The following is a 25,652-nucleotide window of genomic DNA, read 5'->3' on the forward strand; positions in this document are numbered from 1 at the left end:
AAACTTTACTTTTTTTTTCAATAAACAAAACTGTTCTCTCTGTTCATTCCTAAGCTAACGGTGAATTTGTTCGTTCCGCCAATCAGATAAATGCTGTTTGATACGAGTCAATACGAGTCATATATGAGTAGTGTTCATTGGTGGTTTTATGTTTTTTATTTTTATAATGTACTCATTGAAAACGCACAAAGAAAGTTTAAAAATATTAGAATATTTTACACCACATTTTACACTTAAAATATGGAAAAAGTGATATGAAAACAGAAGTTTTAGACATTTATCGATTATTATTTGCCAACAAATTATAAATCACGAATCGAAATAAATTATATAGAATAAACACAAAGGCATAAAAATGTATTTGAATTCAGTGATGGCAACACGAACACGAACAGCGCCATTTTCTCAACTCAATTCCTGTCAATGAACTGATCCGGTCCGCCGCTTGGTTTCATATTCTTGCAGAATTTCTTAACAAAATATTCAAGATATCAACGATTCTGTCGTTGATTTCTTCTTATCCATTCACCGCCTGTTAGTGCTGTTCAAATCCGAGATGTCCTACAACAAATGTAAGTTTACTTTGTTGAGAAGAATGCGTCATGGCTACTTTCTAAGAGACCATTTTGCCGATTGGCATTTGCTAAATCATTCTAGTTTCGTGTCAATTTGCTATAACGAACAATGCCAATTTTTTTTGTTATTATTTTTAGCATAGTAATTGGTTTTTTGTTACCGGCCGCTGTTGCCCGGCTTTGTATCGATTTTCCCTGGTAGCTGCAGCAAAAATGGCGCCGCCATCCTTAACTAAATTAAGTCATTGTAATGATTTTCCACCAGATAACACACGCCATTCCGGTCGTTTCAACACCCCGGGTCAGTTCGTGCCTGCCGGAGAGGTAACTATCTTTAACTACCAGTTATTCTTAATCAGGAGCAATAATGTATAATAACCTCATTCATGGAATAACTATTAATAAACTGCTGTATGTATGTATATGCTAACAACAGCATCTGTTGCCAGCACAAAGTGGAGCCTCCAAAGCCCTGGTACTGGCCTCACAAAGTCAACAGCCACTCTCTGACTGAGCTTCATCCTTGAGCATCTGTCTGCCATCATTGTGTGAGATGAGAACTAACACTCTTTAATCTCTCGCAATGATGCCCCCACCAATGGCACACCAAGGGTTTACCGAGTCACTAGGCCTGTGGTGAGACACTTAAGATGTAGGCGGGGGCCTCTCTGAGGGTGGCTAGGGGTTGAGAATGCATTATGATCACGAGACAAAATCTCGTGCACATACGGGGTTCTCTAGACTTAAGTAGACAAGCTAACCCAGATTCCTAGCATCTTGACAGCCCACTGAAGTTGTAGTTGACAACTTTGATTGAAAACATCAACAAATGAGTTGAATTTTCAATATTAAATGCAAAAAAACTGCTGCAATTTCATTGGGTAAGAGACATGATAGGAATATGGAAGGTTTGGGCGATGCAAGATCACCCTTTGGTATGATTGTGGATGTATGATATTTCTCATTATTCTAACCTTCCTCGCTCCTCTTTAAAGATGAAATGACATCTTTATCATCCCCTTTGCCTGTTTTCATTTCACAATTTCATAAGACATTATCTGTTAAAAATTAGTAGGTATGTTGTGTAGTATGACTGGCACTGAGTATGGTAAGAGTGAAATGTACACTGAATTGAATATAATATTAGTTGCTCTTAATGTAATAATGCTAGTATTAGAAAGAGTTGACTTATTGTTAGCAATTTGTTCATGAAAATATTTATAACAAAGAGATGTAATATAATGTGGTCATTTCATTAACCCATTCATGGCCACGAACCGCTGAGCGTACACAATACGCCGGGCCACCATACAAACCGTTTTTAGCTAAAACGTATGACTCAGCTTATGGGTCTCGAGCCTGGCGCGCACGGTAAATAAATCGCCGCTTATGAAGCCGGCCAGTTGAACAGCATTATGCAATATTTTTACTAACCACCGTTTTTCTGTGCCTATAAAAAATAACTAATTATTGCAGTTTGGTTAGGCGGGTTCAAATTCCGGTAATCCATACTCATGGTCACAAAATACGAAATAACTAAACAGCACAGGAGTATAAAGTCGCTGTAAGAGGGATATTATAAGTAGACTATGGCAACACAATCATAATCAAGATGGCTTCATGTATGTAGACAGAATTCATTAAATAAAGATTACTTTTAATAAAAACATCTTCTTATTTACATGGCGCAGCCGAATCTAAAGTGAACGAACGTGAACAGTATTAGGAGAAGTAAATGGGCGCAGTGGTTAGTGATGTGAACTTATAAAATGGAAACTCTAAAACAACCGCCGCCATTATCCCTACAAGGAGATCCATCGGAAAACTATAAAAAATGGCTACAAAGATTTAAACTCTATTTTACTGCCACGGGGGCAAAACAACGATTAGATGAAGAAAGCAAGATTGCTTTATTTCTTCATTGCATTGGTGAAGAATGTATAGAAATTTACAATAATTTTGACAATGAAAAAATTAAGACCTATGACGAGCTCGTGGAGCAGTTCTCAAAATATTTCTTGCCACTAAGCAATGAAAGTATCAACAGAAATGTCTTCTTTCGACGTAAAATACAAGAAGGGGAGACTTTGGACGAGTACGTCAACACATTGAGGACCCTAAGTGCTGACTGTAATTTTGGAACACTTAGGGACAGTTTAATAAAAGATCAGATAATTAGAGGAATTAAAAAGAAAAATGTTGTGGAGCGTCTACTCAAAGAGCCTGACCTTGATTTGCCAAAATGCATTAAAATTTGCAAAACATATGATTATACAGAAAAACAAATTAAGGACTTTGATGTTGAAGAACAAGCAGTAAGTGTAGTAAAGAAGGACAGAGGCTATAGTTATAGATCTAAAGAAAATACTGAACAAAGAAAACAACCAGAGAGAAGAAATTATGGACCAAGGAATATGAGAGATCAATCTGAGGAAGCAGGTACAAGTGGATATCAGCGGGCACAGTCTACTACCAGACCTCCATGTCACAGATGCGGCTTTATACATGGTTTCAAGTGTCCAGCATTTAATCAGGTATGCAAAAAGTGTAACAAATTCGGGCATTACGGAAAAATGTGTAGAAATGTGAAGAATGTGAATGTAGTAGATCTGTCATCGGATGAAAGTGATATTGTGTTAGGTATGGTGCAAATTAATTCGATTCAAAGGAAAGAAGACTATGAGGCCATTCAAATACATGGTCATATTATAGACTTTAAATTGGATACTGGTGCGGACTGCAACGTGCTTCCATTAAGATATGTTAAGAAACTCGGATTAGAAAATAAAGTGGAAAAAAATGCAAACAACTTGTATAATTATGAGGGAACAGAGCTGAACTGTGTCGGTAAAATTAAATTAACTGGAAATTTCATGAATAATAGACAAGTACAATTGAAATTCTATGTTATCGACTCAGTTCGCCCGATTCTACCAGTGTTAGGTAAAAAATCAGTATTCAAGGAAGAATTAATGGAAAGAAAATATCTAAATTGTATAAAAAATGACTGTAATAAATTCACAGAAAATTATAAAGAACTGTTTGATGACAAAATTATAGGCACTTTAAGTGGTCCAGACTATAAAATCAAGTTAAAAGAAAATGCTCAGGGCAAAGTGGAATCTTGTAGGAAAGTACCAATATCATTACACGAGAGCTTGAAAAGGGAATTAGATAAAATGGAAAAACTTCAAGTTATTTCAAAAATAACAGAGCCGACTGAGTTTGTTAGCAATATAGTTATTGTAAAAAAACCGAATGGGAAAATTAGAGTTTGTTTAGATCCAGGAAATTTAAATAACTGTATTATGAGGGAACATTTCAAATTACCTACTTTTGAAGAAGTGTCTAGTAGAATGGCAGGTGCTAAAGTATTTAGTAAACTGGATGCATCTACAGCATTCTTTCAAATTAAACTTCATGAGGATAGTGCCAAACTGTGCACATTCTCTACACCTTTTGGTAGATATTATTTTAAACGTCTACCATATGGGCTTTGTTCTGCACCAGAAGTTTTTCATCGTAGATATAAAGAAATTTTTGAAAATATAAATGGATGTGAAGTGTTTGTTGACGACCTAGTAGTATATGGTAAAGATCAAGCAGAACATGATGAACGTTTATTAAAAGTATTACAAATGGCAAAAGAAAATGGGGTAAAGTTTAATTCAACTAAGTGTGTATTTGGAAAGTCAGAAATAGAATATCTAGGACACCTACTGACTAAAGATGGTATAAAGCCTGATCCTACAAAAATAGACTCTATAATTAAAATGGAAAAGCCACAAAATGTAAAAGAATTGCAGCGCTTGTTAGGAATGATCACATATGTGGCCAAGTTTATACCGTCTTTATCACAAGTTTGTAGTCCTCTAAGAAATTTGATAAAAAAAGATGTAGAATGGTTGTGGTCAAAAAAACATGATGATTCCTTTTGTGAACTTAAAAAAATATTAGTTTCAGACCCTGTGCTACAATATTATGACGTCAGTAGACCAGTGAAATTGTCAGTAGATGCTTCTAAAGACGCTCTTGGAGCGGTGCTATTACAAAATGACTTACCGGTAGCTTATGCCTCCAAATCCATGACCAGCACCCAAAAATTATATGCTCAAATTGAAAAAGAACTCTTAGCCATTTTGTTTGGATGTTCTCGCTATCACCAATATATTTATGGTAAACAAATTGAGGTTGAGACTGACCACAGACCCTTAGAGTCAATTTTTAAGAAACCCATATGTGATATACCATTAAGATTACAGCGCATGCGTTTACACTTGCAGAAATATGACATAATTGTGAAATACAAACCTGGAAAAGACCTTTTGATAGCTGATGCATTATCTAGACATAATTTAAAAACAAATGATAATCTTCTAGAACAGGAAATTGAGGCTCAAGTTAGGATGGTTGTGAGTTCTTTACCAGTAACAGATAGGAAATTACAAATTTTTAAGGATGAGACAAATAAAGACACAGATTTACAACAAATAAAATATTACATTTTGAATGGATGGCCAAGTATTAAAGATATTCCTAATAGTTTAAAACCATATTTTACATTTAGTGGAGAACTGTATGTGTGTGATGAACTGATTTTCAAGAATAACTGTATTATTGTTCCACAAACCTTAAGATCAGACATGTTAGAGCGTATTCATTACAATCACATGGGATTAGATAAGTGTAAGGCTAGGGCTAGATCATGCATGTTTTGGCCGTTCATGTCAAGAGATGTTGAAAATAAAGTTTTGAATTGTAGTACATGTGATAGGTTTAAGAAAAATAATGTAAAAGAACCTATGCAAATTAGGGAAATGCCAAATAAGCCATGGTGGCACTTGGGTACAGATGTATTTCACTATAAAGGAAAAAACTTTATAATTGTAGTGGATTACTACAGCAAATACTTTGAAGTGTCAGAATTGAAAGATTTGCGACCAGAAACTACAATAGATGCATTGAAAGCTATTTTTAGTAGATTTGGGATCCCTGAATATTTGTATAGTGATGGGGCGACTAACTATACTAGTAGCAAATTTAAAGAATTTGTTACAAATTGGGGTTTTGTACACAAAACAAGCAGTCCTACCTATGCCCAGTCTAATGGATTAGCGGAGAGATATATTCAAATAACTAAGAATCTTTTTAAAAAAGCTGATTATGAACAAAAAGATAGATACTTAAGCCTGTTAGAATATAGGAACACACCAATTTCAAAGGAATTTAATTATTATACGCCCTCAGAATTGTTAATGGGCAGGAAAATTAAGGGTTTGTTGCCTAGTATTCAGAAACCTAGTAAAGAAAATTGTAATGTGCAAAAAATATTGTATGACAATGCATGGAAACAAAAACAGTACTATGATAGAGAATCAAAAAACTTGTCAAAGCTAAATGAGGGTCAAAAAGTTGTATTAATTAATAATAATAAACCTAACAGCTATGCTGAAGTAGTGAGAAAAGATAGCAGACCCAACTCTTTTCAAATTAGAACAGAAACTGGACAGAACTTGTTTAGGAATAGAAGGTACTTAATAAATTGTAAAAATCAGGGAGAAATGAAAACTGTAAGAGATAGCCCAATATTGTATAGCGATGATGAGGAGGAACAGCTGGCAGTATTTGAAGGGTATAGAAGAAATAGTATTGCTGATATGACAGATGATAGCTATGTTTCACAACAAAGTAAGAATATTGTTGATGTTCAGAACTATACAGAAGAAAATGAGAATGGTCAAAGTATTGCTAATGAAAATAACAATTCTGCTATAAGAACTAGAACAGGTCGACTGATTAAGAAACCTAGCTATCTCTGTGATTATCAAACTGATTGAATTTGATAATTTATGCCTTTATATGTGTGTTGTAATTAATTAGTATATTATTGTAAAAAGTCAACTTGCTAGTAGGCATGTCATGGTTGTAGTTGCTTGAAAAGAAAGGGGATGTAAGAGGGATATTATAAGTAGACTATGGCAACACAATCATAATCAAGATGGCTTCATGTATGTAGACAGAATTCATTAAATAAAGATTACTTTTAATAAAAACATCTTCTTATTTACAGTCGCCCACGAATAAATCGTGACTAAATAATATTTCCTATGTTACTCCAAAATACATCTCTAATAGGGGGGATGGGATGAATCACTTCTTGAACTCTTGTGACAAATACCACATGAAAGATAATACCGCCGCGCCGCTGCTGCTCGGATGCATTCCTTGTTTATTGTCCAAGTGTGTCCGATAAGCTTACACCTGGTCGGTCATTTATCTTTGTTTTGGTAAATGCCATTATATTAGTAACAATAGAGAACTTAAAATGTATTATAGTGCTTACTTTCTAATCTGCCGTAGAAACCACGATATTTTAAAGAACTTGTAAATATTTGTCACAAACTATTTGTAATACAATACATACTCGTATTAGTTAGTGATGACTGTTTCAACCGCCTTGTTTTACTCGTATATTAAAACGAAAAAAAATGAACCTTAACATCATTGTTAGTTGGTAATTGCCTAACATACAATACAACGATCACCAAATATTATGACATAAAAGTACAGTGGGAGAAAATCCTAGTTGCCTTACCCCCCATACAAAACAAAATATTATTATACTACGGTTTGGTTCCTACAAAATGTGGCTTACCATCATCCAAACAGTAATCGGTTGTAAAATGGTACAATATCAAACAGCTTCAACATGAAATAAGCTTTAAAACCAGCCAATAAAGTTTATTTTAGCCTGCTACGGAAACTTTAGTAGTTTTTACAAGTAGCGCCAGGCCACGGTGACCCATACCTTGAGCCATGTCAATAACTTCTGAAATATATATATTTTAAGTATTTTTTAAATATGGATTTTTCTGTTTGCTTGCATCGCATATGAATCTAGAATTTCAGTATATTTACTATATTGCACATATGTGACGTCCCACGGTCAAAGGTACCTTATGGCGGGTATGGAGTTATGCATACCCCAGTAATCTACAATAAATAAGCTATCGATAACACAAAAGATCAACCTTCTAGGTTGCGTAGTTACAGAGATATGATTTTTTGAAAATAATGTTGTGAAATTAGCAACTTTACGATAGAGAAGTTTTAAGTTTAGCCGCCTAAAAAACTATGTTCCTGAAGTAAGTTACATAGTTGACTACAAATAATAATACCTTATATATGTGAGATTAAAAAAATATTGCGACTTGTTCTGTAATGCAAATAGAAACTTTTGATATCGACTGATTTATGTGTATACTAGCCAATCTCTTGAAAATAAAGTTTTATTTCATTTTCACGATTGATTGCAATGAGCTCTCAAGATTTAAATTCTATCTATTAGAAAACGACACTGACAGACAGTTTAAGCAAAAAACAATACCGATTTAGAGGTGAAAATGTATTTTCTGACTTTTTCATATAAAATCACAAAATTGAATATTTTTACTTTTAATGTGACACACAATCAATTTTTCTGAGCACATATGAAAGAAATTCTGTCATTCAAATGAAATAAATCCTAAAACCCCAACTAAATACTATATTTAACCCCTTATGCCAGTTTAAACTTACATAACAATAACAGTATTTGCTCCATACATTTACGAAAAGGTACCTTATGGAAATAAATCTAATAATACATCACTACAAAATGTCAATCATATTACAGTTTATCTTTTATGAATAGAAAATATTAATTTACATTAAACTGCCCCAAATTTAATTAATTCTTCGTCATAATAATCTTAAAAAAGACCAATAATTTGTATGTAATGAAAAGGTACCTTTGTGATTAAGTTACATGATGAGGCATGATGATGATGGAACAGTTAGGATAAACTAATAATATTTTGGGGTTAAGATGGTATAAATCGTCTATTTCTTATCAATAATATATTTCGGTTGCTATTGAAGATAAGCGGCATTGAGGTTCAATGACCTCAGATATTCCATAAGGTAATGCGTCGGGTATTGGCATTTTTCAGCAAACCAATGGCTGATTTACTGCATGCGACCAAACCAAATGAAGATTATTCTAGTTAAGAAAGACTTGACGAGAGTAACTTTGGTATAATAGCAGGCTACTTGGATTTGTGATGTCGGTCTATGTACGGTTATAATATTTGCGAGGCGCCCCAACCAGAACTGAAATTATCAAATTAGTTTTGCAGAATGCTAATACAGTTCTCTACCAAACTTCTTTTCCCGTATTGACTAGTTTTTTTGGGAATTTTCAATCTTTTTTCCATAAGGTACCTTTTCTACTAAACTCTGAGACGACATTACTAGGCTTATAACTAACTTATAACAAAAATAAAAACAGGTAAACAAACGTTACGCATTAAGGTTTCAGATCACACAATAAAAAAAAATTGAGCATTTTTTCACCTCTTTACAAAACATTTCATATCTCCGAAACTAGAAACCCTCATAAGGTACCTTTTCCCGTGGAACGTCACATATAGTAAACCAAACTTGAATATTCTAGACCCTGTTTTCATTAAAAAATACGTGTTTATAATTTTTTTACCTAATATACCTTATAGAAATGGTTGTTAGCTTATATGATACTTACGTTATTACATCAAATTACGTTTCGTTTAAGTTTAAATCACAATTTATTCAAGACTCACATGTGAGTCACTGGCCCTGCGGAACTGTTTCAGCATGACCCATACGCTGAGTCGCTGGCCCTGAATGGGTTAAATACATGTCAATAGATGTCAAATTACTCTTTCTGAAGATGAAAGGGACCCCACAATAGCGTCTCCTGAGCATGGTTGTTTAGTCAACTCCATGGTTGCTGCTCGACCAACATTGGCGCAACTGCGCAGTGACATTTTCCATAGCGCTGACTAGACGCCGGCGCTCAAAAGATGCTAGTGTGGGCGGGGTCTCTGAGTGGTATATTATCATGCCGCGATCAGAAAGGGATTAGAAATAACAGATTTCCATACACTTACGTCAAAATCAATATGGATTGACAGCTATCTCAATCCCTTTCTAATCGCGTTTCAGTAATATAAGGGTAGATATGAATGCTGGAGATTAGTTAATCTACCTGACAGTCATACATGTGAGAAGCATGTCTGTATGTGTGTGTGAATGTGTGAGGGTGGACGGCATCGCCTGACGGCTGTGTGTGCCAGCTGGCGGGAGGCGCGGCGCCGGGCGGCGGGGCCCAGCGACAGCAGCACACCAACCCCAATCTCGCTGTCGGAGTAAGTAGCTTTTTTACCATTATTCATGATATCAGCCAAAAGGTAGGATGTTTCATGAGTTTCATGACAAATATTGTCATTGTACAATAAGAAAATTTACTTAAGTAAACTTAATAAGAAAGGCCAGCCATAGTAGGAATCAAATGAGGAATCTCAAGAGCCATAAAAGTTAATTTGATTGGTTTATGTACTGTAAGATTATTTTTTAACGAGGTTAACTCGTGATTCTCGTTTATTCAATAATAAATAAGACTTGCCTACCCCTTACCTGGCTAAATTGTTAACAAAATTCAATTAATCATTTAAGACATCCAATATGAAAGGATTTCTATATTCAATAGGAGGTTTTCTATCAACAAACGTTAACTGAAGCACAGAATGCAAATTTTGATTTGCCAGCCATGAAACTATTTTAAATTATCGTATAATCGAATTTTGATGCTCGCTCGTCTCCTTGCCCGCAATGGTGTCAGTGGGAAGCAAGTACAAAAGTGATTATTCAGCCTTGTCGAAAGTGTGGTCTAACATATTTATGTATGGTGTGCAGCAACCCTTCAACCAGCAGTCGTTCACGCCGGCGCCGCAGCCGCCGCCGCTGCCGCAGCAGCCCAGACAAGCTCAACAACAGAACTTGCAGAATGTGCCCATTCAACCACTGGTCTGTACTCACAGCAACATTCTTAACTGACCATCAGTGGATCACTGAGGGCCTCAGTCTGAGGCAGAGATGAGAGAGAGTGATGAGACATAATCTGCACGACTTGTCTGCTCTGCTGGATTACAACCAATGCTATTGGTTGATTCCTCTCGCCTCTTCCTCAGTGGAAAGCCTAAGTATAAGGCCTGAGTGGACGCTCGAGTTGAGCGGGGCGTGCGGCGTGCATGTTAAACAAATGCAAACGTATAGGAGCATGCTGCTCAAATCACTTGAGCCCGACGCCACGCTCCCCGCCCCGCCGAACGTTCCGCTTCGAGCGTCCACTCAGGCCTTAAACTAAACCTAGGGCCACGAAACGCATGCTCCTGACGCCCTGAGCGTGGCCGAGGCATACGTCTTGCAATAATTCTTAGAAATTATCAGTGAACAGTGTTAGCAAATCCAATTGGTTAAAACCGTTTTTCAAACTAACTTTGTGTACTTGTTGTGAATTTATACACCTATAAATATGTTATGATTAAAACGGGTTATTCCCACTAGTTACCACCAAGTTTTTACCAGTGGTAACTACTGGGAATTTTTTTCCCACCTTTTACCAGTGGTAACTACTGGGAATAAAAATTCCCAGTAGTTACCACCAACTCGTAGTTACCATCAACCAGTAGTCACCAAAACTTTGTTAGAGTTAAATACTAATAAAAACAGTAGGTATGAATAGTATAAATAGAGTTATTTTGAATTACCTAATAAAATCACTTGAAAAATCATCTAAATGGATTATTAAATTTATCCTTAAGTACATATATCATAGTTTTTGTACTAGTACCGGTTAAACTGTTTCAATATTTTTGGTCACTTTTAAGGGAGTTTACTAAAACACTAATCGACTTATAATTATTTATTAAGGCGCTCTTATACTCGAGTTTTACGTTTTCAAGGGGGTGAAGCAGACGCGTGGTAGAGCAGGCGGGCGCCCCGCGCGGCGCACCGCACCATTCCCGCGCAGCACGTCTACGTCCTTATTCTGACGACATCGGTATTCTGAATTGTCAGTTCCGGGATTTTTTCCGGCAATTAATATTGAATAAGATTTATTAGCAAATTCGAATTTTGATGAGTACTTAATGAAATTAAAAATGGTAGGTAAGACGGTGAGTGTAAATAATTATTAATTATATATACAATATGAGTGTATACCGCGACAAACTGAGAATCTAATCAAATGATACCAAATTATTATGAGACAAATAATAGTTCTTACTAATAGACATTAAAAATGTAATAGAGCTAGACCAAGAAAAGTCTGCAACGATTTTGATTGCACACGCAGTGCAAGTGTTATTTTAAACGTCAAACTTCTATGAAATTATGTATAACACTTGCACTGCCTATGCTATCAAAATCGTTGCAGACTTGGTCTAACTCTAGCAGTCAATTTCGGGCAAGTAGGTAGTGAAAATAAGGAAGAATACTAGCAAAGCTAAGATAATTTAGCTATCTTCACAAAAAGAATTATAACAATTTATAACTCTAACTGTAATTACTTACTATTTTTCTAATTTTGAATTGACGAATAAAAGTCAAGCATTTAAAGATTGTAATGACAAAAAACACTTCTACTTCGACATTCGAGTTAGTTAATAGCTCAAGAAAATAAAAAAAATCTGCGTAAATAATTCGGATAATTTTGAAAATTGGCACAGTTATACCTTGTGGTGTCCAGATAACCATACTTAATGTCCTCGAGCTTAGCGGGTGTGCTGAGGGTGTAGGGGGAGGGGGGTGAAGGTACCTTTTTCATATTTTTGCTCATATCTCGAATATCTGTACGAATAGCATAGGTACAAAACAATAACAAAAGTTTTAACATAAAATTTCCTACAAATTTGGATCTTTTTATTTTTACGTTACGATCAATACTTTAGGGTTGTTAAAGTTAACAAAGAGATAAAAAGTTGATTTAAGAAAACGTTTCGTCGTTTCAAATATTGATCCTAGAGAAAAGTGTTATGTTTTTCGTAGAAAATTGTATGCCGATTATTTATTTACAAGAACATTAAGAACTTATTTTGCTATGAGCCTTATTTTACGAATCATTTACGAAAACCTAAAAATAGGGACCTGGAAATTGATTCTAATTAACTTACCCCCTTTAATACCTCTTTAAATATTGATCGTAGCGCAAAAGTGTAAAGAACCTTTTTTGTGGACAATTTTATGTTCAATATTTATGTATAATATTTTTTTGCAACGGGCCACCGTTTACGAGTTATTTACGAAAAACTAAAAAAAAAAGTGACCTGTGAACTGATTGTAATTAACTTTCTTCCTTTAATATCGTTTTAAATTTGATCCTAGAGAAAAAAAGTTCAAGATGTTTTTGGAGAAAATTTTATGTAAATTATTTATTAATTAAAACCTATTTTGCTATGGGACACCGTTTACGAGTTATTTACAAAAAACTAAAAAGGGACTTTAAAGTTGATTATAATTAACTTACCCGCTGCTTTGTCTTTTTTAATATTGATCCTAGCGAAAAGTTCTACATGTTTAGTAGGAAATTTTATGTTTATTATTTATGTATAAGATGCAATGAGTCATACTTTTCAAATTATTAACGAAAACATACAAACAATGAACCTTAGAATTTATTATAATTAACTTTCCTTCTTTATTATCTTTTTGAATATTGATCCCAGCGAAAAGTGTACTGAATCTTTTTGGTACAAAATTTTGTGTAGATTATTAACGTTTTATAACATTTTTTGATATTGGCCACCGTTTACGAGTTATTTACGAAAATCTAAAAAAGGGGACCTTAGAATTGATTATAATTGAATTTCCCGCGTTAATATCTCTTTGAATTTTGAATATTGATCCTAGCAAAAAATTGTACTAAATCTTTCTTGTAGGCAATTTTATGCAGATTACTTATGTAATAGAATATTTTTTGCTATGCGCCACCGTTTAAGAGTTATTTACGAAAAACTAAAAAAAGGGTCCTTTAATATCAAATATCTCACTTCCGGTCAAGAATTCGATCAAGCAACCAGCAAATTCGGATTCAGCGGGGTCTAATTAGGTTAAAAAACCCGGTTGCCAAAAAGTAATACGATTTGCCAATTGAAATCGATTTTATGAAAAATATGACCAGTCTAAAATATTTGAATCCTGTATATCTATGTTTAAAAATTATTCAATTTGATTAATTTTATAGCCTTTTAAAATATGTTTACACAATTTATCAATCGTGACTGAATTCTGGATTGGTTAGATGGGTGTGTGCCTTTGCTGCCCAACTTGCTATAAAATGACAATATGACGGACGAATGTCTGAAATGTCACCGTATTTAAGAATTATTTTGCTTTTCTTCGCAAGTATTTTTTCATTCATCATTTGATGAATTCAACATTTTGCCTACTAAATTACATCCTACGCGGCAATACCTTGCGCCCATTCCTCACGCCAGTACGCCCGTGACCACTGTCAGCGTCGGACCTATGCTAGTTTAGCGGACGTTTCATAAAATGGGTAATCACAGCATAAATATGCAAATATGTTATACACACAATGTTTTTTAAATATGCAAATATGTTATACACATTGTGTGTATAACATATTTGCATATTTATGCTGTGATTACCCATTTTATGAAACGTCCGCTAAACTAGCATAGGTCCGACGCTGACAGTGGTCACGGGCGTACTGGCGTGAGGAATGGGCGCAAGGTATTGCCGCGTAGGATGTAATTTAGTAGGCAAAATGTTGAATTCATCAAATGATGAATGAAAAAATTAACGTATCGATAAAAGGACAAGCAATAATGAAGATTTACTTAAAAGCTATCGACTGAAGTAAGTTTCATATACATTTTCGTCGTAGTACTTCTAACATAAGGAAATAAAGACAGTGTTAGGCATGTTTTCAACTTAAGATTCTATCGAGAAAATAATGAGTCGTCGTGTTTCTGACAAGCAATAACGTAGTTCAAGGACTGAAGTTATACATACTAGAAAATAATGCATGAAATCCTTGTAAAAGTCTGTAAATATGGTGACAAAAAAGCGCATTTTACTACACACCGCGCCTTAAATTACTCGATATATTTATACTACACTATTTATAGTGTTTTTATTAGTATTTAACTCTAACAAAATTTTGGTGGTAACTACTGGGAATTTTTATTCCCAGTAGTTACCAGTGGTAAAAGGTGGGAAAAAAATTCCCAGTAGTTACCACTGGTAACAACTTGGTGGTAACTAGTGGGAATAACCCATTAAAACCGTCATGTTTTAAACGCAGAACGCTCCGGACGTGGAGATGAAAACTGAACCAGGGACTGAGGGAAACAATGAGGGCGGCAACGGCGGCGGTGGCGGCCGCCCCCACTGGATGAAGAACAAGTTGGGAGGAGGTGAGTCTCGACATGGTCGTTAAGCACAGTCGCCAGGCACGGAAGGGACCGGTGAGGGTGGCACCGGCGGTGGCGGCCATCGCTACCTGCATACAGAACAAGTTAGGAGGTAAAAATACTGGTTTATATACACAACCGTGTAAGCACCATAAAGGGCCCGGCTCCACTGGTGCGTTGCGTGGCGTTGTTCCGTTGCAGGCGTCGTCGCAGCGTCGACATTGCGATATTTTACACATATTTTGTATGACATGCTCAATTAAATGCGTTGCGATGACGCGACGCAACGCAACGCACCAGTGGGCTCTCGTAAGTGTTATGTTAATAACACTTTCGCGTTTTGAACACATTTTATTTCCGACGGGTTTGCCGCGCATTTATTTTGATCATTTAACCGTGGCAGTTGGAAGGCGACCGATGTACTCAATGAAATGTTAATGATTGTTTAAATTAACAGTGAAGAAGGTGTCGAACAAGGAGCGCCGGCGCCGCCAGAACGAGACTCTTCGCAAGCTGCTCACGCCCAAGAACGCGCTCATGGTGCTCAACGAGATGATGCCTAATGAGCAGCTCGCCACGGTAATAAATTATATCTTGTATTGTCCCTTTTTCAATTTCAAGAATGTTTTACAAACAATTTAAGACACACAAAATAATCGAATCTAAATCGAACCTTAAATCATAATATTAAAGTTCATATTCCATTGACACGTAAGTGGTCGAGAAAACGCGTTAACCCAACGAAGAACGGGAAGGTCCAACTCTGTGAGAAAAGTGGGTAATGCTTTAAAATTATGCACAACGCAGGCTTTGTCATAGATCAGGGGCCTGAGGGCCATATTGCGCCTCAGAATTTTCGCGCGGGCCACCGTCGGCGCCGAGGGGGGGGGACGGTGTATCTGGTTGCTGCTGTTGTTAGGGCTGAACACCTGGAGCCTGGCTCCCGCGGGCCGGATTGGACCGCTGTCGGCGGGCCGGATTGACCCGCCTCGCGGGCCGGATTTGGCCCGCGGGCCGGGGTTTGGAGAGCCCTGTCATAGATAATCGAGTGTATAGTATAGTTACCCAAAATTTTTGTTCCCCATTATTTTTTGTTCCATTCGCGTTTTTCCCCACTTTTCTATTTTCCTATGCAGTTGTGTCACTATTAGGCTACTTTCTCGGACGCATGAATTTCTATACGTTTTTGTTGCTACGCTTATTTTATTCCATGCATTTTGTCTCCTAGTCCGTATTATCTCCATACCTATCATGTACCTGTAGAACCAAATCTCACTATAATTTTATCATATACTGTTATTCTGTCACACCAAAAGACTGAAAGTGAAATGGCGTATGAACCAAAAACTTAATGTCAAAAAATTACCAATTCGTAGTATCAGCACAGAATAAATAATAGTACTAAGTACAGAAGACTCACTCTCTAACAAAACGCGTCTGTTACGGTCAGCACAGATATGGCCGCTAGGTGGCGACAGCGCCACGCGCGGCTTATGGCAAACCCCAAAATTGGGGCCGAACGGATGTACTTTTAGCTACCTGTAGCAAAGCGACGAAATCGCGGAGTGAGACACGCCTGGTATCAGTTATGCACTTACATAGGTCTTCACTCTTCAGGTACCTAGGTAGGAAGTACAGTCAGCGTCAAAGAATTAGTGGCAACCAAAGTAGCTAAATATATCGGAACAGATCTTTGTTTTTAGTTGTATGACGGTAGTTAAGGATGTTGGCCACTTGGATTGTTATCGAATATATTATGATGCTGACTGTATGTGAGGTTGTATGTATAACCAGGCGTGTTTCACTCCGCGATTTCGTCGCTTTGCTACAGGTAGCTAAAAGTACATCTGTTCGGCCCCAATTTTGGGGTTTGCCATAAGCCGCGCGTGGCGCTGTCGCCACCTAGCGGCCATATCTGTGCTGATCGTAACAGACGCGTTTGTTAGAGAGTGAGTCTTCTGTACTTAGTACTATTATTTATTCTGTGGTATAACTTTAAAACCAGGGATATTTTTGAGATATTCCAATTAAAATCTACAAAAATCATATCGCTATACGTATGAGTAGTACGGCATAGAGACTATCTGTCATTCTACGTAAAAAAAACACCATAAATAAATATGACAAATGTTTGTAATCGGTCATGGGTTATTATAAACTTTAAAATTTTACATTAATATATAAATAACAAAACTAAAAATCTTATTAATACCCGCTTTACTTAAAAGTAAATCTTAACAACTAACCAACACCGATTTTTTTTTTAAATAATGTCCTAAAAGTTTAAACGTAGGTTCTATTTACCAATAATAGTCTGATGTAGTAATAGTCTTTTTATTCTCCGTCGGGAATTGTGGGCGTATCATACTATCGGCAGCACATCAGAACCTTCAATCGTGGATGACGAGGGCCTTCAATGAAATACGATGTTCAACTCACAATCTTTACTGCACAAGACTCATTACAAATCACAGCACGCGTTACGTTTCTTATCTTAAGCAAACCAGTGGATTAGACCCAGGAGCCGCCACAGACGTCATCTTCTCCCGTTCGTTCTCATCGTGCTCCTTCTGAAGATTGATTGACAGCATAACTTCAATTGTTCTGGACTTCAATTGTTTTAAGAGCGCACTCTATGACGTCTTGGCGGAACTGCGTCGAACGCCACTCAAGTGTACGTAACACCCTAGTTTGCTCTATTTGTCAAGGTTTGCATGACAAAACGCCTCTTGAAGGCGATAGATGGCACATTTCAGCCATTCTCCGACATACCTTATTATACTTATATTTTATATTTAAGAATCGATAAAAGTGTTATACATTCCTCTAACGAGGATGTTCCCTGGAGGTACTTATTGGCAATTGACTGAATTTTTTTGTCCATCAGCGTATATTTTTTGTTCCGTTTGCGAAAAATATCGCTTCTTATTTCGTTTTGAAGATTAGTGAAATTTACATCTAATGCTTCTTGCCGTAATTGGTCCAAAAAGTACAATAAGTTACTGTTATTATGTATTCTGTTATTCATTTTTTTGTGCCAGCTTTCGGCGACATTGTTTGTTCTATGTCTGTGCCCAAAGCACGACATTATGTAAACCATGTCCAGTTTAATCCACTGTTTAAGCATGTATTCGTTAAACCTTGTTACTTCAGTTATTTGTGGTGACGACGCTAATACAATCATCCACCCTTCGTGGATTTTCAGCGCTGGTAAATGAGCCAATGCAGCACACTTTGCAACATACCTTGCCCCTTCGCGACTACTAGTTGTCCCAAAGATGTCGGCATTTTTGTACAGGGCCTGAGAATAATGGAAATAACACCCACTAATGGTGGCTGACGGGTAAACAATCCGAATAGCATTTATTGCACCAATTTCATAGTCGACTTTAACGCATTCTGGCCGAAATGTTGGAATATTTTGCTCCACTGCCTTGAACAATCTTTCATACGTGCATTGCCGCTTATCAGGCAACAATGCATATATGCACGGCACGACTTTCGTATGCTCTTCATCAGATCCGATGTCCACGTGTATGGTATATAACTGTACATATGGTTCAGGTACCATTTTAAATGTCCCGTCTAAAAAAAAAGTCTTAAAGCCTGAAATCCAATTCTTACATTCGTCAGATATACATATCAAAATGTCATCGTCCTTGACGCAAACGAAATTTTTGGCTATGTTTTCTGGTATAACAATATCTTCAAAACTTTTAAACTGCGAAGTTAGACTGGATTTTTGTCTGGCCTTGTACAACGAATCTCTCACATTATGAAATGTTGGTAGTTTATCCGCATATTCCACCGTTTTTAGTGGGGCCATTTGTTCTCTAAAAATGGTCGGAATCGGCCTGTAATCAGAAGCCACTTTTTGCTTTAAGTCAATTATATTGAGCTCGATGTCTATGCTCTCAAAGTCTGGAACACAACAGTGCTTTTTGTCTTTTAGAATGGACTTTCGTGATGCGTCTAAAACTACTGACCCTTTGCACATTCCTTTCAGATGGCACACCCATATGGACGTGAGAGACTTTTTGTTCGTGCGTTTTAAATAGTGCCGGTACCCCCCTCGCACTAAAATACTGCCCCCATGTGTACTTTTTAAAAATCTAATTTGACATTCTTCAGACGTTCCACCAGGACTTAGGTTATTTTCTTCCATCATTTACGATAGTCTCAAATATAAATCAAAGCAAATAATATACAATTATATTCTTCAGTAATGGTAAACCAATCTTTCAGTTCTTTGTCTCAGTGACATTTCATAAATACTTTCTTCATAACAATAAAAGGTAATCATATTTCAAAGAGGTTTATTTGTTTATTAAGTAGGTATGTATAGTACTGTATCTCTTTATTCAATTAGGGTCTTAGGTTAGGGTTTTACAATGTGAGTATAAAAGTAAAATATAAAAACACTTACAAAACATAACAAAAATATATAAACACATTATAAAAAACCTAACCTAGGGTGCCGCCGGCAGCGGGGCAGGGTCCAAGCTGCCGGTGGTCAGGGCCGCAGAGTGAGGAATCGACGTACTATACGCGCCGTGTCCAAAATTACCGCCTTCTGCATCTGACCCTTGATCCAACCACCCAGCGAGAGTCTCTCTAGGTGTTGGTCGAGACTCTTCGCTATGAGACCGTTCGCTGACACGACTATAGGAACAATGATCGTCGAGTCAACATCCCACATAGCGGTTATCTCGTGGGTACTTGCTGGACTTGTCCTTCTCGGCCTTCACGAGATTCTCATCATGGGGGATGGTGACGTCGACGAGCACGGTCCGGCGCTGCGATCGATCTATCAGCACGATATCAGTACTGTATTATTATTATTTTAACGGTTCGGTAGGTAAGATTGGGCAAAATATTAACCATCTAAAATATTAGTGTTTGATTAAATAATGGTAATAAATTCTACAGGTACATGATAGGTATGGAGATAATACGGACTAGGAGACAAAATGCATGGAATAAAATAAGCGTAGCAACAAAAACGTATAGAAATTCATGCGTCCGAGAAAGTAGCCTAATAGTGACACAACTGCATAGGAAAATAAAAAAGTGGGGAAAAACGCGAATGGAACAAAAAATAATGGGGAACAAAAATTTTGGGTAACTATACTATACACTCGTGCACAGTTTCATAATTTGGCAGTCATCATCATCATAACTTAAGAGCTTTGCTCTTGTCGGTGGATGGTAATTTGGTTTGGTTTTGGTTGTTGGTAATTTGGCAGTACCTATGCGGATTCTTACCATTTTGTCTGGTTAAATGAAAAGATTTATTCACTATTCCTGTAACTCTCAAGTAAACTGCTGGTTTTTGTCATTAGCAATTTAAAGTGGAGGCGGCCGGTAACCAATTCTACAAGCCGGCCAATCAGCAGAGCTTCTGCGCGGATCTCACGCTCGATGGCAACGTCTACAAGGGATATGGTCAGTATATACATTGTTAATTTATATGCATTGTTTCATGAATTTCAAGCTGTTTGGGCATTACTTTTTGTTTTTAATCCAAATTACAAGACCTACTTTTGCCAGAAACTTATTTTATAATTAAATGTGTATATTGTGTACAGGCGAGAACAAGTTGTCTGCGCGTAACGCGGCCGCCGAGAAGGCTATCCGGGACCTCATTATCAAGCGCATGTCCAAGGTGTTCGCTAACGATGCCTCCAATGCCGCCAATGCTGGTAAGTATACAAGAAAAATGTTATAATCTTATTACATGCTACGGAACAATCCATTTTTATCATCATTAATTTCATTTGTAAATTCCTGATTTATACCTTAAACTTGACACTAACAGTGCCAATTACCTAACTCTTAGAAATTAGAAATTATTTATCGTTTACCGTGTACAATAAGATGGAATACAAAGTTATACACATACAGTCACAACGGCAACCCATATCGGGTAGGTAAACAATATTATGTTATTATTATATGTATTACAATGTTAACATTGGAGAACTCTCTTTAAGTTTTAAACCCGTCTTTACTATAGGTACAGAAAACGCTGATTCTGCCGAGGGTGACAACGCGAACGGCGAGTCCGAGGCCGAGACGCTGCCCATGATCCAGCTGGCTTCGTTCGCTCTTCACAAACTGTTCTCCGAGTGGGAGTACGAGGGAGTGAAGGTGCCGCAGCTGAAGCCCACCGGCCAGCAGGGTAACAGCGTGAGTTGATATTTTATGAAAATTTACATAAAAAATCGTGACTGCAATTTGGAAATTTAAAAGTATCTTTGTTTGACACTAAAAACTCTGTGAAGACTTATGTAACTTTATTTAAAATATGTAAATGTACTTTAACCCTTTGAACGGCAACGCCTATCGTGCGCGGCATGTACAGTCGCCATCAGATATATCGGAGCGGCCAAGGTGCTCACAAATATCTAAACACGCTTCTATTGTCAAGGCGTTAGAGTGCTTGTTCAGATATTTTTGAACACCTCAAGCGCTCCGATATATCTGACGAGGACTCTGTTCGTAGGTCATATATCTAGTTTGTTTGTGCGAACAAATACGAGCGAAATCACATGCACTAATGATAACAAAATGTCATAATTTTGATATCAGACTAAGTTCGAATTGTCCTCCTTGTGTTCAATTTCTCTCAATATATTTTCCCCCACAGACATCTGAATCTATGGAGATCATCGCCCCCCCTCCGCCCAAGCCGAAGCCGCCCATGAAGCGCAAGGAGCTGCCCCCCAACGCTGCAACGCTGCACCCCTGCATGCTCCTCACGTACATGCGACCCGGACTTGAGTACCGCGAGCTGGCTATCAGTGGCGACAAGCCGCAGACCATGCTGTTCACTATGGGCGTCGATGTAGATGGTGCTACGTACATCGGTAAAGGTGAGTACGACTGAAAATACTGTATATATAGGTTATAAGTAAGGTTCAGAATGCTCTAAGCGTTATTTAGTCATTTCTTTTCGGGTGATAAGTCGTTAAATGACTCGGTATGATAACGCCACATGTTCGTGAATGACAGCCGCCGCTCCGTTGGTAGATTGATTTTTGTTTTGTGTTTGAGCGGATTCCATTTCGCAACCTAGTTTGTTGACGTTCTGTGACGAGTCTTGATGATACGTCTCTCTTAACTCCTCTTTTTATCTCTCCCTTTTCGACTTATTATCACCCAAGTAAAACTCAGTTATGAAAATCTGCTTTATCATAAAATATTAGACTGCGGTAAAACAATCATATTTTACTTATAGTTCATTGTCACCATATAGTTTCACATTTGGCCCCATGGAAAGCTATATAAAACCCTTCGAACGCCACGCCTAACGTGCGCGGCGCGTCATCCTGGTCGAAATGCACGTAGGTTGATTGGGCTGTAGCCGCGCACGTCAATTGACGTCTTTGGTGGTCGAAGGAATAAGACTTGTATTTAATTGTGTTTTTGTTTTCAGCCTCGAACAAGAAAGAAGCCCGCCGCGCCGCCGCGCGCGCCGCCTGCGCCGCGCTCTTCAACGTCACGTTCCCCGACGCGCCCGCGCCCACCCCGCCCCTTCAGCAGTAGGCTACCCTCCTCTAGGGCAGTAACACAAAAAAGATCCACTTTACACTATAGTCGGGTGCCATTTTACTCGGAAATATTACCACAGATTAATAAATAGTTACTACGTAACAGATACCTCATTCCCAAACAAAAGCAAAAATACCTACGCTATAATAGCCTACAGAACCCTAATAATAATACCTGCTGCTCAGGACAAGAAGAAATGTACCATAATTACGCGCACAAAGAGTCGAGACTGTGTTGCTCGCCGTTCGAGTCACGTGCCAACGCGTCATCGTAAGAATGCGCTAGGGTTGTAGCTACCCTACCTATGATGATTATTGTAATAAAACGAATGTTGCGAATCAAATATGTTTTAGTTTTAATATAATGATTTATATTTTTTTCACTTCTCGGAATTCTCTGTTATTAAAATGTTATAAGTAGTTGAAAATATCCTAAATCGCGTAAATAATTTTAATAAATATTCAGGAGCAAAGCAACGGACAATCAACGGTTTTTAAAAGATGTAATACGGTGCTACCAGGCCGATTAATTATTACGTCGTCAAAATTATTTAAAAATACTTTTTCTAACCCTTCAATATAATTATTAAACTTTCAGGTGGGACCTTTAGCCCGCCATAAAAAGATAAATTTTTATTATAGGCTTTTTCCTTTGTTTTTTTGACTTTTTCACCCATCTACTGCACAATAATTACGTGGTTTCGGCATTTCGAAGCATAAGCGCGGGAAACGCGCGGTGCAATGCGGTGCGAGCGCTGAGGCGGGCGTTCGGCGGCCCTCTGTTGGTTGTATCGTCGACGATACGCCGAGCGGTAGGCATATAGCGCGTGGCCTTGAGCGTGTGACGGAGGCCTGATATTACTTTGAAACGAGCACACGCTTCTCAATAACGGCCACAATATATGCATATTAGTATTATTTTTGTTTATGCCGCAGAATATGTAACTTCACAAGAAGTACTTGAAAATTAGAAATACTTCATAAGAGAAGTCTAAACAATTTGAATAAATAGTTAAATAGTAATGTGGGCTACTATTTTGTAAATTGGATCATTTTTTCGCCCTACCCATGAAGCCCACATATATTATTAAATTCATAATGTCTCTGTATATCTGTGTATGGAAAAACTTAAAGTTACATTTAGTAATTCTTCTAAATATTAATATTCACACCACTAATGACGCAGAGTATGAATCTCGTGAGTTTTCATTAGTATTGTTAACAAGATTTTTCAACTATCATATTTCTAATTTAAATATCAAATTGCATGGTACACAGTACTATATATTTATATGGGGATGTAGTTGAACATCGCGTAGCATGATAATTGATAACGCAAGAGGGGATTTTAGGAAAAAAATATTTGAAAATGTGATGACGAAAGTGAATGAGATATATTGAGTATTCGTGTATTGATCTCTAATTGATGTCTTTAAATTAAATATACAGAATAGAGATAAATTAACACATTCACGGCCAACATTTTCGTAGCGCTACGCTCGTAGCCAATCCCAGCGTTTTCCCGCTTTGTAGAGGAAAGCGGCTACGAACAGAGAAGTTCTCATCACGCAATGTGTTTAGTAAATCCTTTCATCTAAATATATTTTAAATTGGCATGAGACATCTATATTGTATATTTAAATTACTGCAAAATATGGATGATCAATTTTACGTATTATTTTTTTAACCTGACTAGACCAAATAAATATTAATCAACTAATCTTTAAAATCTGTAGTTATCTGTGGACTTCAATTTATTATAGCTGTAAGTAGTTATTAAGAGTATTGGTTAAGGTAGACGAAGTAAGTCTACGTGAAATCGTTAGATAGCTACTTTAGACTAGCTAGTTCCATCTTTCCAAAAGTAGCTGTATACTTGTCACTATACTTAACACATTGTCGGCTAATGACGTCTATTTCTTAGCCTTTCCATCGCCCGCATATACAATAATCCGTAAAAGCATGAAAGTTACATTTGCGACTGCATGTTTGCTTTTGAAAGGGTTAAGTATAACGCCTGGCAATGTGTTAAAACTTGTAATGAGTACATGGAAATAAATGAATGTATTCAAAACCTTGTTTTACTTGCACCCACTTGCTATCTGTAAGTTGTAACCCACGGATTTAATAGCCCACACATACACATAAACTCTTGATGACAGTTACTCAGTAATTCCGGCAATAAAAAATTGAAAGTAAGGAACTAAAATATTGTATTTTTCTTTGCAAATATTTTCCAAACGAAATAATAATTAGGTATGACATTTACTCGGTGGCAAAAGCAAACATAGGTTTACACAACACACATAATTTGGGTCGTTGTGTGTGTACAAGACAAACTTACGGGGAAGCAGAGCTCATTACATATTTTCTACTTTTTATTGTTGGACTAATTGGGAGCTATGAATCGGTAGCCGAAGGTGGAATGGAATCAATAAAACCAAAAGTGGACATCATACGTTTAATAACCTCAAATTGTACTTAATGGACAAGTTATCAGCATCACAAATGTGGATACATCTAAGTACGGAACAAAACAGACAGCCATACATCTCCATGCACGAGCTTCGAGTAACCGAAATTAATTTCTTGGACCGCGTCTCGTGTACACTTGCCAAGATGTACCTATTGGAGCAGCCAAGGCGCTCACAAAATATGCCAAGTGTCAACGCGTTAAAGTGTTGGTTCAGATGTTTTTGAGCACCTTGGTCGCTCTAATATATCCGATGGCGACTGTAGGTACATTCTACAGCAAAACTACAAGCGGACATCGCAGCCAGTGGACGACTTTCCAGCAGTGACATTTCCCTCTCGAAGCTCGTGCATAAACTTTAAGTACGGACAACGCAACATACGAAACAGTAGGTACCACACTTTACACTACGCTATCAGTCTTGCGGTTGACGTGCGGCCACCGTTAGTCTAGTCAACGAGGGTACAGAGACTGACATTAATTCACCCAATTTGGCTGAATATACAAAGTTTTGTATGTTAGCTACGCTGTGCTATTCTATTATCACTAGTCTGACATTACATAGATAGTACATACTTAATTATTATTTATCTATATAAAATTGTATTTAATGTATCTATGCTGTCAAAACAGCCAAAACAGGCTCATGCTTAACCTCAAATTTTGAGACGAATAGACCAGTAAGCCAAAATAATTAGTAGTTTATTATAGGTAGGTACACAAGGTAAAGCAAGTACAGAGTAATTAAGTAGCA

General features: G+C 37.1%; 1 protein-coding gene and 1 long non-coding RNA gene across 3 annotated transcripts in view; both read left to right on the forward strand.

Annotated features, from left to right (window-relative positions):
- Positions 1–25,652, forward strand: part of LOC134796328 (uncharacterized) — a 280,891-nt gene that overhangs the window by 201,636 nt on the left and 53,603 nt on the right. The window lies entirely within an intron of this gene.
- Positions 419–24,499, forward strand: LOC134796321 (double-stranded RNA-specific editase 1). 2 transcript variants are annotated; one of them, XM_063768414.1, is made up of 11 exons: positions 419–572; positions 841–899; positions 9,731–9,802; positions 10,350–10,460; positions 14,764–14,875; positions 15,330–15,451; positions 20,215–20,317; positions 20,461–20,574; positions 20,889–21,061; positions 21,522–21,747; positions 22,311–24,499. In XM_063768414.1, the coding sequence occupies exons 1-11, from the start codon at positions 557–559 to the stop codon at positions 22,418–22,420; spliced, it is 1,218 nt and encodes a 405-aa protein (XP_063624484.1). In that variant the 5' UTR covers positions 419–556; the 3' UTR covers positions 22,421–24,499. The 2 variants fall into 2 exon arrangements, with proteins under 2 accessions (XP_063624484.1, XP_063624485.1); XM_063768415.1 differs by lacking the exon at positions 9,731–9,802.

This window comes from Cydia splendana, chromosome 13 (assembly GCF_910591565.1).
Source record: "Cydia splendana chromosome 13, ilCydSple1.2, whole genome shotgun sequence".
Lineage (NCBI taxonomy): Eukaryota > Metazoa > Arthropoda > Insecta > Lepidoptera > Tortricidae > Cydia > Cydia splendana.

Bases quoted from the DNA above. Each gene is read 5' to 3' on its own strand.
- LOC134796321 (XM_063768414.1), top strand. The intron at 15,452-20,214 runs GTAATAAATTAT...TTTTGTCATTAG, and splicing joins CTAATGAGCAGCTCGCCACG to CAATTTAAAGTGGAGGCGGC. The intron at 20,575-20,888 runs GTAAGTATACAA...TCTTTACTATAG, and splicing joins CTCCAATGCCGCCAATGCTG to GTACAGAAAACGCTGATTCT.